We start from the raw sequence: 15,022 nt of genomic DNA, 5'->3' as shown, positions 1-15,022 counted from the left end.
TCCACCCCTTTAGCGCCCCCCAGGGTCCACCCCTTTAGCGCCCCCCAGGGTCCACCCCTTTAGCGCCCCCCAGGGTCCACCCCTTTAGCGCCCCCCAGGGTCCACCCCTTTAGCGCCCCCCAGGGTCCACCCCTTTAGCGCCCCCCAGGGTCCACCCCTTTAGCGCCCCCCAGGGTCCACCCCTTTAGCGCCCCCCAGGGTCCACCCCTTTAGCGCCCCCCAGGGTCCACCCCTTTAGCGCCCCCCAGGGTCCACCCCTTTAGCGCCCCCCAGGGTCCACCCCTTTAGCGCCCCCCAGGGTCCACCCCTTTAGCGCCCCCCAGGGTCCACCCCTTTAGCGCCCCCCAGGGTCCACCCCTTTAGCGCCCCCCAGGGTCCACCCCTTTAGCGCCCCCCAGGGTCCACCCCTGCAGCGCCCCCCAGAGTCCACCCCTTTAGCGCCCCCCAGGGTCCACCCCTTTAGCGCCCCCCAGGGTCCACCCCTGCAGCGCCCCCCGGGGTCCACCCCTGCAGCGCCCCCCGGGGTCCACCCCTGCAGCGCCCCCCAGGGTCCACCCCTGCAGCGCCCCCCAGAGTCCACCCCTGCAGCGCCCCCCAGAGTCCACCCTTACACTTCTCCTCTCTGTCACTCAGTCTTTCAAAGCCCAGGTTTAAACTAAAACCTGTACAGTCGAGGTTCAACTTTCCCACTGACCGATACTTTTCTCATTTCTCTTTGTCTCTTTCCCTCCAGACCAAAGCCAACCTGGTGACCCCCAGAAACGGAGAGCCTCTGATTGCTGCTATTCAAGACTTTCTGACAGGTCAGCCATTGTGTTACAGCAATAGCCAATCATTGTTTGTCGCAGCAGGGCCTGACAGCCAATCAAATGGCTATTTTGTCAGATGATTGAGGCCTTTGACATCTGTATTAGTGAGTGTCTCAAACTGTTCGTTGTTAGGTGGAGAAAGGTTTTGACATGGTGATCATGTGATCAACCTGATGGAAGATGTCTCCCTGACGCTCTCCCATCTGTTCACTACATTAGATGTGTCACAGCTCGTCTCATCGTAACGATGTCATCTGTTCATTAGATAGATGTGTCACAGCTCGTCTCATCATAACTCCCATCTGTTCACTACATTAGATAGATGTGTCACAGCTCGTCTCATCATAACGATGTCATCTGTTCACTACATTAGATAGATGTGTCACAGCTCGTCTCATCGTAACGATGTCATCTGTTCATTAGATAGATGTGTCACAGCTCGTCTCATCATAACGATGTCATCTGTTCACTACATTAGATAGATGTGTCACAGCTCGTCTCATCATAACTCCCATCTGTTCACTACATTAGATAGATGTGTCACAGCTCGTCTCATCATAACGATGTCATCTGTTCACTACATTAGATAGATGTGTCACAGCTCGTCTCATCATAACTCCCATCTGTTCACTACATTAGATAGATGTATCACAGCTCGTCTCATCGTAACGATGTCATCTGTTCACTACATTAGATAGATGTGTCACAGCTCGTCTCATCATAACTCCCATCTGTTCACTACATTAGATAGATGTATCACAGCTCGTCTCATCTTAACGATGTCATCTTCGTTATACAGCTGCTTTGCTTGTGTTTATCCAGATTGGGACCTCTTGTTAAATCAACACCTTGATGGGGCTTCTTCATACTGACTTTATTATCCACTAGGGTTTGACATTTTGAAACTGAATTCAGGAAGATGAGCTTATGTCAAATATATATTTTTTAAAACATGTTATGAAAGTACAGTCCCAGAGCTTTGGTCTGTTATGAAACATGGGAAAGTTATGCTTCTTTGACGTTTGATAAACGTGTTATCCCAATATGGAGATGGGTCGGAGAAAAATGCCCTTCAATGAGGTTCCCACTTTCTACAGAACACTTGTTTCTTTACGTCCATTCAGCATCGTTCACACCCTCTTAAGCCCCACCCATTTATTCACGAGTCAGTGTGGCGTTGTCCTCCAGAAAGTGGTTTCTCTATCAGTGGCGGTTGGTGACGTTTAACATGAAGGAGGGCGACTTTTATTTTTAATGAGCACGACCTTATTTCTATTACAGCGTATTGGATGACTGTCGTCCATATTCACCCAGTTCAATGTAACAGTGATAGGTTTAGGTTACTGTCATTCATATTCACCCAGTTCAATGTAACAGTGATAGGTTTAGGTTACTGTCATTCATATTCACCCAGTTCAATGTAACAGTGATAGGTTTAGGTTACTATCGTTCATATTCACCCAGTTCAATGTAACAGTGATAGGTTTAGGCTACTGTCATTCATATTCACCCAGTTCAATGTAACAGTGATAGGTTTAGGTTACTGTCATTCATATTCACCCAGTTCAATGTAACAGTGATAGGTTTAGGTTACTGTCATTCATATTCACCCAGTTCAATGTAACAGTGATAGGTTTAGGTTACTGTCATTCATATTCACCCAGTTCAATGTAACAGTGATAGGTTTAGGTTACTGTCATTCATATTCACCCAGTTCAATGTAACAGTGATAGGTTTAGGTTACTGTCATTCATATTCACCCAGTTCAATGTAACAGTGATAGGTTTAGGTTACTGTCATTCATATTCACCCAGTTCAATGTAACAGTGATAGGTTTAGGTTACTGTCATTCATATTCACCCAGTTCAATGTAACAGTGATAGGTTTAGGTTACTGTCATTCATATGCACCCAGTTCAATGTAACAGTGATAGGTTTAGGTTACTGTCATTCATATTCACCCAGTTCAATGTAACAGTGATAGGTTTAGGTTACTGTCATTCATATTCACCCAGTTCAATGTAACAGTGATAGGTTTAGGTTACTGTCATTCATATTCACCCAGTTCAATGTAACAGTGATAGGTTTAGGTTACTGTCATTCATATTCACCCAGTTCAATGTAACAGTGATAGGTTTAGGTTACTGTCATTCATATTCACCCAGTTCAATGTAACAGTGATAGGTTTAGGTTACTGTCATTCATATTCACCCAGTTCAATGTAACAGTGATAGGTTTAGGTTACTGTCATTCATATTCACCCAGTTCAATGTACCTACACCTGTCACGATCGTGTGGGAGTGAGACGGACCAAAACGCAGCATGTGGAAAATAAGCCATCTTTTTTTATTATTGAAGAAGGCAAAACGAAACAAAACACTTACAAACTAACAAAACAACAAACGACCGTGAAGCTATAAACGTAGTGCACACACACAGGCTACAAACGTTCAACATAGACAATTCCCCACAACAAACTAAAGCCTATGGCTACCTTAAATATGGCTCCCAATCAGAGACAACAGAAACCAGCTGTCTCTAATTAATTGGGAACCCATTCAGGCAACCATAGACTTTCCTAGACAACTACACACAACATAGACACAGCTAGACAACTATACTAAACATAAACCCAACTACTCTAAATAAACCCCCTAAACCTTACAATCACCCTAGACACTACAAAACCCACATGAATACCCATGTCACACCCTGACTAACTAAAATAATAAAGAAAACAAAGAATACTAAGGCCAGGGCGTGACAACACCATGGTGCTACCCTACAGAGTGCTGTGGAAGTTACTGTAGACCTTCATCGCAAAACAGTGTATTCTAATCAATTATTTGGTTTTGTGAATATATTTGGTATAGTTTAATCTAAAAATATTCACTATTTGAGGCTCCCCTGCTCTCTATTATCCCCCCCTCCATTATCAGCCAATCATGGAGCCTGTCTTTCTCCCTATAGAGCTCAGTGCTTTACTCCTTGGATAAACTAGGCTCTTAATTTAACATTTTTATTCATATTTACGGATTCCAGACAAGTTTGTAATTAAGTCATATGAAAGTTAACATGTTCAAGAAGGCTTTTCTGCAATGAAAAAAATAAAATATATTTTAGTGTTTAGTTTTTTTCCCATCTGTACTGTAAAGTAGGAAACAGTCGAATGCCTACGATCCTGAATCCGGTCACATGTTGTAGCAATGTCAAAATGCCATCTTTGTATTTATCATATTTGGAGAAAGTGTGGCCTAATATTTCTTAGGAAGACAATAGCTGTATGTTTCCCACTCCACATTTCAACACCCGACTCTTCTCCTCTCTCGCCTTTCTTCACAGGAGCCTACCTGTTGACCCTGAAGGACACTTTCTTCGATAGGTCTAAAGCCTGCCAGATAGTGGCCTCTATCCTGGTGGGGGTGGATGAGAAGATCAAGATAGCTCTCCCACACCCTGCCATACTCAAGGTACGGCTCTCCTTGGTTCAACTGAATGATGGGACTGGGCCGACAGCTGTTGTTCTCTGTCGTGAGGGGAAAAAATCTAGAAAGTCACTGGGAGTCATATAGAGTGACTTTCTTTAGTAGTTAAATATCAGTTGGTCTGAGAGTCACTGGGAGTCAGAGTGACTTTAGTAGTTAAATATCAGTTTGTCTGAAAGTTACTGGGAGTCAGAGTGACTTTAGTAGTTAAATATCAGTGGTCTGCAACTCGTCAATCATTTGGGTGTTGGTCTTTTTGTTGTCAGTCCACCATGACTCTGTCGTCAGTCTGCCATGACTCTGTTGTCAGTCCACCATGACTCTGTCGTCAGTCCGCCATGACTCTGTTGTCAGTCCGCCATGACTCTGTTGTCTGTTGTTAGCCCATGACTCTGTTGTCAGTCCGCCATGACTCTGTTGTCAGTCCGCCATGACTCTGTTGTCAGTCCGCCATGACTCTGTTGTCAGTCCGCCATGACTCTGTTGTCAGTCCATCATGACTCTGTTGTCAGTCCACCATGACTCTGTTGTCAGTCCACCATGACTCTGTTGTCAGTCCACCATGACTCTGTTGTCAGTCCACCATGACTCTGTTGTCAGTCCGCCATGACTCTGTTGTCAGTTCGCCATGACTCTGTTGTCAGTCCGCCATGACTCTGTTGTCAGTCCACCATGACTTTGTCGTCTGTTGTTAGCCCATGACTCTGTTGTCAGTCCACCATGACTCTGTTGTCAGTCCATCATGACTCTGTTGTCAGTCCATCATGACTCTGTTGTCAGTCCATCATGACTCTGTTGTCAGTCCATCATGACTCTGTTGTCTGTTGTTAGCCCATGACTCTGTTGTCAGTCCGCCATGACTCTGTTGTCAGTCCGCCATGACTCTGTTGTCAGTCCGCCATGACTCTGTTGTCAGTCCGCCATGACTCTGTTGTCAGTCCATCATGACTCTGTTGTCAGTCCACCATGACTCTGTTGTCAGTCCACCATGACTCTGTTGTCAGTCCACCATGACTCTGTTGTCAGTCCACCATGACTCTGTTGTCAGTTCGCCATGACTCTGTTGTCAGTCCGCCATGACTCTGTTGTCAGTTCGCCATGACTCTGTTGTCAGTCCGCCATGACTCTGTTGTCAGTCCACCATGACTTTGTCGTCTGTTGTTAGCCCATGACTCTGTTGTCAGTCCACCATGACTCTGTTGTCAGTCCATCATGACTCTGTTGTCAGTCCATCATGACTCTGTTGTCAGTCCATCATGACTCTGTTGTCAGTCCATCATGACTCTGTTGTCTGTTGTTAGCCCATGACTCTGTTGTCAGTCCATCATGACTCTGTTGTCAGTCCATCATGACTCTGTTGTCAGTCCATCATGACTCTGTTGTCAGTCCGCCATGACTCTGTTGTCAGTCCGCCATGACTCTGTTGTCAGTCCGCCATGACTCTGTTGTCAGTCCATCATGACTCTGTTGTCAGTCCGCCATGACTCTGTTGTCAGTCCGCCATGACTCTGTTGTCAGTCCATCATGACTCTGTTGTCAGTCCATCATGACTCTGTTGTCAGTCCATCATGACTCTGTTGTCAGTCCATCATGACTCTGTTGTCAGTCCATCATGACTCTGTTGTCAGTCCATCATGACTCTGTTGTCAGTCCATCATGACTCTGTTGTCTGTTGTTAAACCATGACTCTGTTGTCAGTCCATCATGACTCTGTTGTCAGTCCATCATGACTCTGTTGTCAGTCCGCCATGACTCTGTTGTCTGTTGTTAAACCATGACTCTGTTGTCAGTCCATCATGACTCTGTTGTCAGTCCATCATGACTCTGTTGTCAGTCCATCATGACTCTGTTGTCAGTCCATCATGACTCTGTTGTCAGTCCACCATGACTCTGTTGTCAGTCCGCCATGACTCTGTTGTCAGTCCGCCATGACTCTGTTGTCAGTCCGCCATGACTCTGTTGTCAGTCCGCCAAGACTCTGTTGTCAGTCCGCCATGACTCTGTTGTCAGTCCGCCATGACTCTGTTGTCAGTCCGCCATGACTCTGTTGTCAGTCCGCCATGACTCTGTTGTCAGTCCGCCATGACTCTGTTGTCAGTCCGCCATGACTCTGTTGTCAGTCCGCCATGACTCTGTTGTCAGTTCGCCATGACTCTGTTGTCAGTCCACCATGACTCTGTCGTCTGTTGTTAGCCCATGACTCTGTTGTCAGTCCACCATGACTCTGTTGTCAGTCCGCCATGACTCTGTTGTCAGTTCGCCATGACTCTGTTGTCAGTTCGCCATGACTCTGTTGTCAGTTCGCCATGACTCTGTTGTCAGTTCGCCATGACTCTGTTGTCAGTCCGCCATGACTCTGTCAGTCCGCCATGACTCTGTCAGTCCGCCATGACTCTGTTGTCAGTCCGCCATGACTCTGTTGTCAGTCCGCCATGACTCTGTTGTCAGTCCGCCATGACTCTGTTGTCAGTCCGCCATGACTCTGTTGTCAGTCCGCCATGACTCTGTTGTCAGTCCGCCATGACTCTGTTGTCAGTCCATCATGACTCTGTTGTCTGTTGTTAAACCATGACTCTGTTGTCAGTCCGCCATGACTCTGTTGTCTGTTGTTAAACCATGACTCTGTTGTCAGTCCATCATGACTCTGTTGTCAGTCCATCATGACTCTGTCAGTCCGCCATGACTCTGTTGTCAGTCCGCCATGACTCTGTTGTCAGTCCGCCATGACTCTGTTGTCAGTCCGCCATGACTCTGTTGTCAGTCCGCCATGACTCTGTTGTCAGTCCGCCATGACTCTGTTGTCAGTCCATCATGACTCTGTTGTCTGTTGTTAAACCATGACTCTGTTGTCAGTCCATCATGACTCTGTTGTCAGTCCATCATGACTCTGTTGTCAGTCCGCCATGACTCTGTTGTCAGTCCGCCATGACTCTGTTGTCAGTCCGCCATGACTCTGTTGTCAGTCCGCCATGACTCTGTTGTCAGTCCATCATGACTCTGTTGTCTGTTGTTAAACCATGACTCTGTTGTCAGTCCATCATGACTCTGTTGTCAGTCCATCATGACTCTGTTGTCAGTCCGCCATGACTCTGTTGTCAGTCCGCCATGACTCTGTTGTCAGTCCGCCATGACTCTGTTGTCAGTCCGCCATGACTCTGTTGTCAGTCCGCCATGACTCTGTTGTCAGTCCGCCATGACTCTGTTGTCAGTCCATCATGACTCTGTTGTCTGTTGTTAAACCATGACTCTGTTGTCAGTCCATCATGACTCTGTTGTCAGTCCATCATGACTCTGTTGTCAGTCCGCCATGACTCTGTCAGTCCGCCATGACTCTGTTGTCAGTCCGCCATGACTCTGTTGTCAGTCCGCCATGACTCTGTTGTCAGTCCGCCATGACTCTGTTGTCAGTCCGCCATGACTCTGTTGTCAGTCCGCCATGACTCTGTTGTCAGTCCATCATGACTCTGTTGTCTGTTGTTAAACCATGACTCTGTTGTCAGTCCGCCATGACTCTGTTGTCTGTTGTTAAACCATGACTCTGTTGTCAGTCCATCATGACTCTGTTGTCAGTCCATCATGACTCTGTTGTCAGTCCATCATGACTCTGTTGTCAGTCCACCATGACTCTGTTGTCAGTCCACCATGACTCTGTTGTCAGTCCGCCATGACTCTGTTGTCAGTCCGCCATGACTCTGTTGTCAGTCCGCCAAGACTCTGTTGTCAGTCCGCCATGACTCTGTTGTCAGTCCGCCATGACTCTGTTGTCAGTCCGCCATGACTCTGTTGTCAGTCCACCATGACTCTGTTGTCAGTTCGCCATGACTCTGTTGTCAGTCCACCATGACTCTGTTGTCAGTCCACCATGACTCTGTCGTCTGTTGTTAGCCCATGACTCTGTTGTCAGTCCACCATGACTCTGTTGTCAGTCCGCCATGACTCTGTTGTCAGTTCGCCATGACTCTGTTGTCAGTTCGCCATGACTCTGTTGTCAGTCCACCATGACTCTGTTGTCAGTCCGCCATGACTCTGTTGTCTGTTGTTAAACCATGACTCTGTTGTCAGTCCATCATGACTCTGTTGTCAGTCCATCATGACTCTGTTGTCAGTCCATCATGACTCTGTTGTCAGTCCACCATGACTCTGTTGTCAGTCCACCATGACTCTGTTGTCAGTCCGCCATGACTCTGTTGTCAGTCCACCAAGACTCTGTTGTCAGTCCGCCATGACTCTGTTGTCAGTCCGCCATGACTCTGTTGTCAGTCCACCATGACTCTGTTGTCAGTCCATCATGACTCTGTTGTCAGTCCACCATGACTCTGTTGTCAGTTCGCCATGACTCTGTTGTCAGTCCACCATGACTCTGTTGTCAGTCCACCATGACTCTGTCGTCTGTTGTTAGCCCATGACTCTGTTGTCAGTCCACCATGACTCTGTTGTCAGTCCGCCATGACTCTGTTGTCAGTCCGCCATGACTCTGTTGTCAGTTCGCCATGACTCTGTTGTCAGTCCGCCATGACTCTGTTGTCAGTCCACCATGACTCTGTCGTCTGTTGTTAGCCCATGACTCTGTTGTCAGTCCGCCATGACTCTGTTGTCAGTCCGCCATGACTCTGTTGTCAGTCCGCCATGACTCTGTTGTCAGTCCGCCATGACTCTGTTGTCAGTCCGCCATGACTCTGTTGTCAGTCCGCCATGACTCTGTTGTCAGTCCATCATGACTCTGTTGTCAGTCCGCCATGACTCTGTTGTCTGTTGTTAAACCATGACTCTGTTGTCAGTCCATCATGACTCTGTTGTCAGTCCATCATGACTCTGTTGTCTGTTGTTAGCCCATGACTCTGTTGTCAGTCCATCATGACTCTGTTGTCAGTCCATCATGACTCTGTTGTCAGTCCGCCATGACTCTGTTGTCAGTCCATCATGACTCTGTTGTCAGTCCATCATGACTCTGTTGTCAGTCCATCATGACTCTGTTGTCAGTCCATCATGACTCTGTTGTCAGTCCATCATGACTCTGTTGTCAGTCCGCCATGACTCTGTTGTCAGTCCGCCATGACTCTGTTGTCAGTCCGCCATGACTCTGTTGTCAGTCCGCCATGACTCTGTTGTCAGTCCGCCATGACTCTGTTGTCAGTCCGCCATGACTCTGTTGTCAGTCCGCCATGACTCTGTTGTCAGTCCGCCATGACTCTGTTGTCAGTCCGCCATGACTCTGTTGTCAGTCCGCCATGACTCTGTTGTCAGTCCGCCATGACTCTGTTGTCAGTCCGCCATGACTCTGTTGTCAGTCCGCCATGACTCTGTTGTCAGTCCGCCATGACTCTGTTGTCAGTCCGCCATGACTCTGTTGTCAGTCCGCCATGACTCTGTTGTCAGTCCGCCATGACTCTGTTGTCAGTCCGCCATGACTCTGTTGTCAGTCCATCATGACTCTGTTGTCAGTCCATCATGACTCTGTTGTCAGTCCATCATGACTCTGTTGTCAGTCCGCCATGACTCTGTTGTCTGTTGTTAAACCATGACTCTGTTGTCAGTCCATCATGACTCTGTTGTCAGTCCATCATGACTCTGTTGTCAGTCCGCCATGACTCTGTTGTCTGTTGTTAAACCATGACTCTGTTGTCAGTCCATCATGACTCTGTTGTCAGTCCATCATGACTCTGTTGTCAGTCCACCATGACTCTGTTGTCAGTCCGCCATGACTCTGTTGTCAGTCCGCCAAGACTCTGTTGTCAGTCCGCCATGACTCTGTTGTCAGTCCGCCATGACTCTGTTGTCAGTCCGCCATGACTCTGTTGTCAGTCCGCCATGACTCTGTTGTCAGTCCGCCATGACTCTGTTGTCAGTCCGCCATGACTCTGTTGTCAGTTCGCCATGACTCTGTTGTCAGTCCACCATGACTCTGTTGTCAGTCCGCCATGACTCTGTTGTCTGTTGTTAAACCATGACTCTGTTGTCAGTCCATCATGACTCTGTTGTCAGTCCATCATGACTCTGTTGTCAGTCCACCATGACTCTGTTGTCAGTCCACCATGACTCTGTTGTCAGTCCGCCATGACTCTGTTGTCAGTCCGCCAAGACTCTGTTGTCAGTCCACAAAGACTCTGTTGTCAGTCCATCATGACTCTGTTGTCAGTCCGCCATGACTCTGTTGTCAGTTCGCCATGACTCTGTTGTCAGTCCACCATGACTCTGTTGTCAGTCCACCATGACTCTGTCGTCTGTTGTTAGCCCATGACTCTGTTGTCAGTCCACCATGACTCTGTTGTCAGTCCGCCATGACTCTGTTGTCAGTCCGCCATGACTCTGTTGTCAGTTCGCCATGACTCTGTTGTCAGTCCGCCATGACTCTGTTGTCAGTCCACCATGACTCTGTCGTCTGTTGTTAGCCCATGACTCTGTTGTCAGTCCACCATGACTCTGTTGTCAGTCCGCCATGACTCTGTTGTCAGTCCGCCATGACTCTGTTGTCAGTCCGCCATGACTCTGTTGTCAGTCCGCCATGACTCTGTTGTCAGTCCATCATGACTCTGTTGTCAGTCCGCCATGACTCTGTTGTCTGTTGTTAAACCATGACTCTGTTGTCAGTCCATCATGACTCTGTTGTCAGTCCATCATGACTCTGTTGTCTGTTGTTAGCCCATGACTCTGTTGTCAGTCCATCATGACTCTGTTGTCAGTCCATCATGACTCTGTTGTCAGTCCATCATGACTCTGTTGTCAGTCCATCATGACTCTGTTGTCAGTCCATCATGACTCTGTTGTCAGTCCATCATGACTCTGTTGTCAGTCCATCATGACTCTGTTGTCAGTCCATCATGACTCTGTTGTCAGTCCATCATGACTCTGTTGTCAGTCCGCCATGACTCTGTTGTCAGTCCGCCATGACTCTGTCAGTCCGCCATGACTCTGTCAGTCCGCCATGACTCTGTCAGTCCGCCATGACTCTGTTGTCAGTCCGCCATGACTCTGTTGTCAGTCCGCCATGACTCTGTTGTCAGTCCGCCATGACTCTGTTGTCAGTCCGCCATGACTCTGTTGTCAGTCCGCCATGACTCTGTTGTCAGTCCGCCATGACTCTGTTGTCAGTCCGCCATGACTCTGTTGTCAGTCCGCCATGACTCTGTTGTCTGTTGTTAGCCCATGACTCTGTTGTCAGTCCGCCATGACTCTGTTGTCAGTCCGCCATGACTCTGTTGTCAGTCCGCCAAGACTCTGTTGTCAGTCCGCCAAGACTCTGTTGTCAGTCCGCCATGACTCTGTTGTCAGTCCGCCATGACTCTGTTGTCAGTCCGCCATGACTCTGTTGTCAGTCCGCCATGACTCTGTTGTCAGTCCGCCATGACTCTGTTGTCAGTCCGCCATGACTCTGTTGTCAGTCCGCCATGACTCTGTTGTCAGTCCGCCATGACTCTGTTGTCAGTCCGCCATGACTCTGTTGTCAGTCCGCCATGACTCTGTTGTCAGTCCGCCATGACTCTGTTGTCAGTCCGCCATGACTCTGTTGTCAGTCCGCCATGACTCTGTTGTCAGTCCGCCATGACTCTGTTGTCAGTCCGCCATGACTCTGTTGTCAGTCCGCCATGACTCTGTTGTCAGTCCACCATGACTCTGTCGTCTGTTGTTAGCCCATGACTCTGTTGTCAGTCCGCCATGACTCTGTTGTCAGTCCGCCATGACTCTGTTGTCAGTTCGCCATGACTCTGTTGTCAGTTCGCCATGACTCTGTTGTCAGTCCGCCATGACTCTGTTGTCAGTCCGCCATGACTCTGTTGTCTGTTGTTAAACCATGACTCTGTTGTCAGTCCATCATGACTCTGTTGTCAGTCCATCATGACTCTGTTGTCAGTCCGCCATGACTCTGTTGTCAGTCCGCCATGACTCTGTTGTCAGTCCGCCATGACTCTGTTGTCAGTCCGCCAAGACTCTGTTGTCAGTCCACCAAGACTCTGTTGTCAGTCCGCCATGACTCTGTTGTCAGTCCGCCATGACTCTGTTGTCAGTCCACCATGACTCTGTTGTCAGTCCATCATGACTCTGTTGTCAGTCCACCATGACTCTGTTGTCAGTTCGCCATGACTCTGTTGTCAGTCCACCATGACTCTGTTGTCAGTCCACCATGACTCTGTTGTCAGTCCACCATGACTCTGTCGTCTGTTGTTAGCCCATGACTCTGTTGTCAGTCCACCATGACTCTGTTGTCAGTCCATCATGACTCTGTTGTCAGTCCACCATGACTCTGTTGTCAGTTCGCCATGACTCTGTTGTCAGTCCACCATGACTCTGTTGTCAGTCCACCATGACTCTGTCGTCTGTTGTTAGCCCATGACTCTGTTGTCAGTCCACCATGACTCTGTTGTCAGTCCGCCATGACTCTGTTGTCAGTCCGCCATGACTCTGTTGTCAGTCCGCCATGACTCTGTTGTCAGTTCGCCATGACTCTGTTGTCAGTCCGCCATGACTCTGTCGTCTGTTGTTAGCCCATGACTCTGTTGTCAGTCCACCATGACTCTGTTGTCAGTCCGCCATGACTCTGTTGTCAGTCCGCCATGACTCTGTTGTCAGTCCGCCATGACTCTGTTGTCAGTCCGCCATGACTCTGTTGTCAGTCCGCCATGACTCTGTTGTCAGTCCATCATGACTCTGTTGTCAGTCCGCCATGACTCTGTTGTCTGTTGTTAAACCATGACTCTGTTGTCAGTCCATCATGACTCTGTTGTCAGTCCATCATGACTCTGTTGTCTGTTGTTAGCCCATGACTCTGTTGTCAGTCCATCATGACTCTGTTGTCAGTCCATCATGACTCTGTTGTCAGTCCATCATGACTCTGTTGTCAGTCCATCATGACTCTGTTGTCAGTCCATCATGACTCTGTTGTCAGTCCATCATGACTCTGTTGTCAGTCCATCATGACTCTGTTGTCAGTCCGCCATGACTCTGTTGTCAGTCCGCCATGACTCTGTTGTCAGTCCGCCATGACTCTGTTGTCAGTCCGCCATGACTCTGTTGTCAGTCCGCCATGACTCTGTTGTCAGTCCGCCATGACTCTGTTGTCAGTCCGCCATGACTCTGTTGTCAGTCCGCCATGACTCTGTTGTCAGTCCGCCATGACTCTGTTGTCAGTCCGCCATGACTCTGTTGTCAGTCCGCCATGACTCTGTTGTCAGTCCGCCATGACTCTGTTGTCTGTTGTTAGCCCATGACTCTGTTGTCAGTCCGCCATGACTCTGTTGTCAGTCCGCCATGACTCTGTTGTCAGTCCGCCATGACTCTGTTGTCAGTCCGCCAAGACTCTGTTGTCAGTCCGCCAAGACTCTGTTGTCAGTCCGCCATGACTCTGTTGTCAGTCCGCCATGACTCTGTTGTCAGTCCGCCATGACTCTGTTGTCAGTCCGCCATGACTCTGTTGTCAGTCCGCCATGACTCTGTTGTCAGTCCGCCATGACTCTGTTGTCAGTCCGCCATGACTCTGTTGTCAGTCCGCCATGACTCTGTTGTCAGTCCGCCATGACTCTGTTGTCAGTCCGCCATGACTCTGTTGTCTGTTGTCAGTCCGCCATGACTCTGTTGTCAGTCCGCCATGACTCTGTTGTCTGTTGTTAGCCCATAATCTGTTGTCAGTCCGCCATGACTCTGTTGTCTGTTGTTAGCCCATGACTCTGTTGTCTGTTGTTAGCCCATGACTCTGTTGTCTGTTGTTAGCCCATGACTCTGTTGTCTGTTGTTAGCCCATGACTCTGTTGTCTGTTGTCAGTCCGCCATGACTCTGTTGTCTGTTGTTAGCCCATGACTCTGTTGTCTGTTGTCAGTCCGCCATGACTCTGTTGTCTGTTGTTAGCCCATGACTCTGTTGTCTGTTGTCAGTCCGCCATGACTCTGTTGTCAGTCCGCCATGACTCTGTTGTCAGTCCGCCATGACTCTGTTGTCTGTTGTTAGCCCATGACTCTGTTGTCTGTTGTTAGCCCATGACTCTGTTGTCTGTTGTTAGCCCATGACTCTGTTGTCTGTTGTTAGCCCATGACTCTGTTGTCTGTTGTCAGCCCATGACTCTGTTGTCTGTTGTTAGCCCATGACTCTGTTGTTAGCCCATGACACTGTTGTCTGTTGTCAGCCCATGACTATGTTGTCTGTTGTTAGCCCATGACTCTGTTGTCTGTTGTTAGCCCATGACTCTGTTGTCTGTTGTTAGCCCATGACTCTGTTGTCTGTTGTTAGCCCATGACACTGTTGTTAGCCCATGACTATGTTGTCTGTTGTTAGCCCAGGACTCTGTTGTCTGTTGTTAGCCCAGGACTCTGTTGTCTGTTGTTAGCCCATGACTCTGTTGTCTGTTGTTAGCCCATGACTCTGTTGTCTGTTGTTAGCCCATGACTTTGTTGTCTGTTGTTAGCCCATGACTCTGTTGTCTGTTGTTAGCCCATGACTCTGTTGTCTGTTGTTAGCCCATGACTATGTTGTCTGTTGTTAGCCCATGACTCTGTTGTCAGTTGTTAGCCCATGACTCTGTTGTCAGTTGTTAGCCCATGACTCTGTTGTCAGTTGTTAGCCCATGACTCTGTTGTCTGTTGTTAGCCCATGACTCTTGTCTGTTGTTAGCCCATGACTCTGTTGTCTGTTGTTAGCCCATGACTCTGTTGTCTGTTGTTAGCCCATGACTCTGTTGTCTGTTGTTAGCCCATGACTCTGTTGTCTGTTGTTAGCCCATGACTCTGTTGTCTGTTGTTAGCC

At 48.5% G+C, this 15,022-nt stretch overlaps 1 protein-coding gene across 1 annotated transcript in view; it reads left to right on the top strand.

The window, feature by feature from the left end:
• polr3a (polymerase (RNA) III (DNA directed) polypeptide A) overlaps positions 1-15,022 on the top strand; it is an 89,958-nt gene that overhangs the window by 16,325 nt on the left and 58,611 nt on the right. Inside the window, exons 12-13 of the mRNA XM_055936968.1 lie at positions 734-803; positions 4,151-4,278. Coding sequence (XP_055792943.1) covers positions 734-803; positions 4,151-4,278 — 198 coding nt within the window. The remainder of the gene's footprint in view (positions 1-733; positions 804-4,150; positions 4,279-15,022) is intronic.

The sequence above is a fragment of the Salvelinus fontinalis genome, chromosome 1 (genome assembly GCF_029448725.1).
Source record: "Salvelinus fontinalis isolate EN_2023a chromosome 1, ASM2944872v1, whole genome shotgun sequence".
Taxonomy (NCBI): Eukaryota; Metazoa; Chordata; class Actinopteri; order Salmoniformes; family Salmonidae; genus Salvelinus; species Salvelinus fontinalis.
This window is presented reverse-complemented; position numbering and strand designations above follow the sequence as displayed.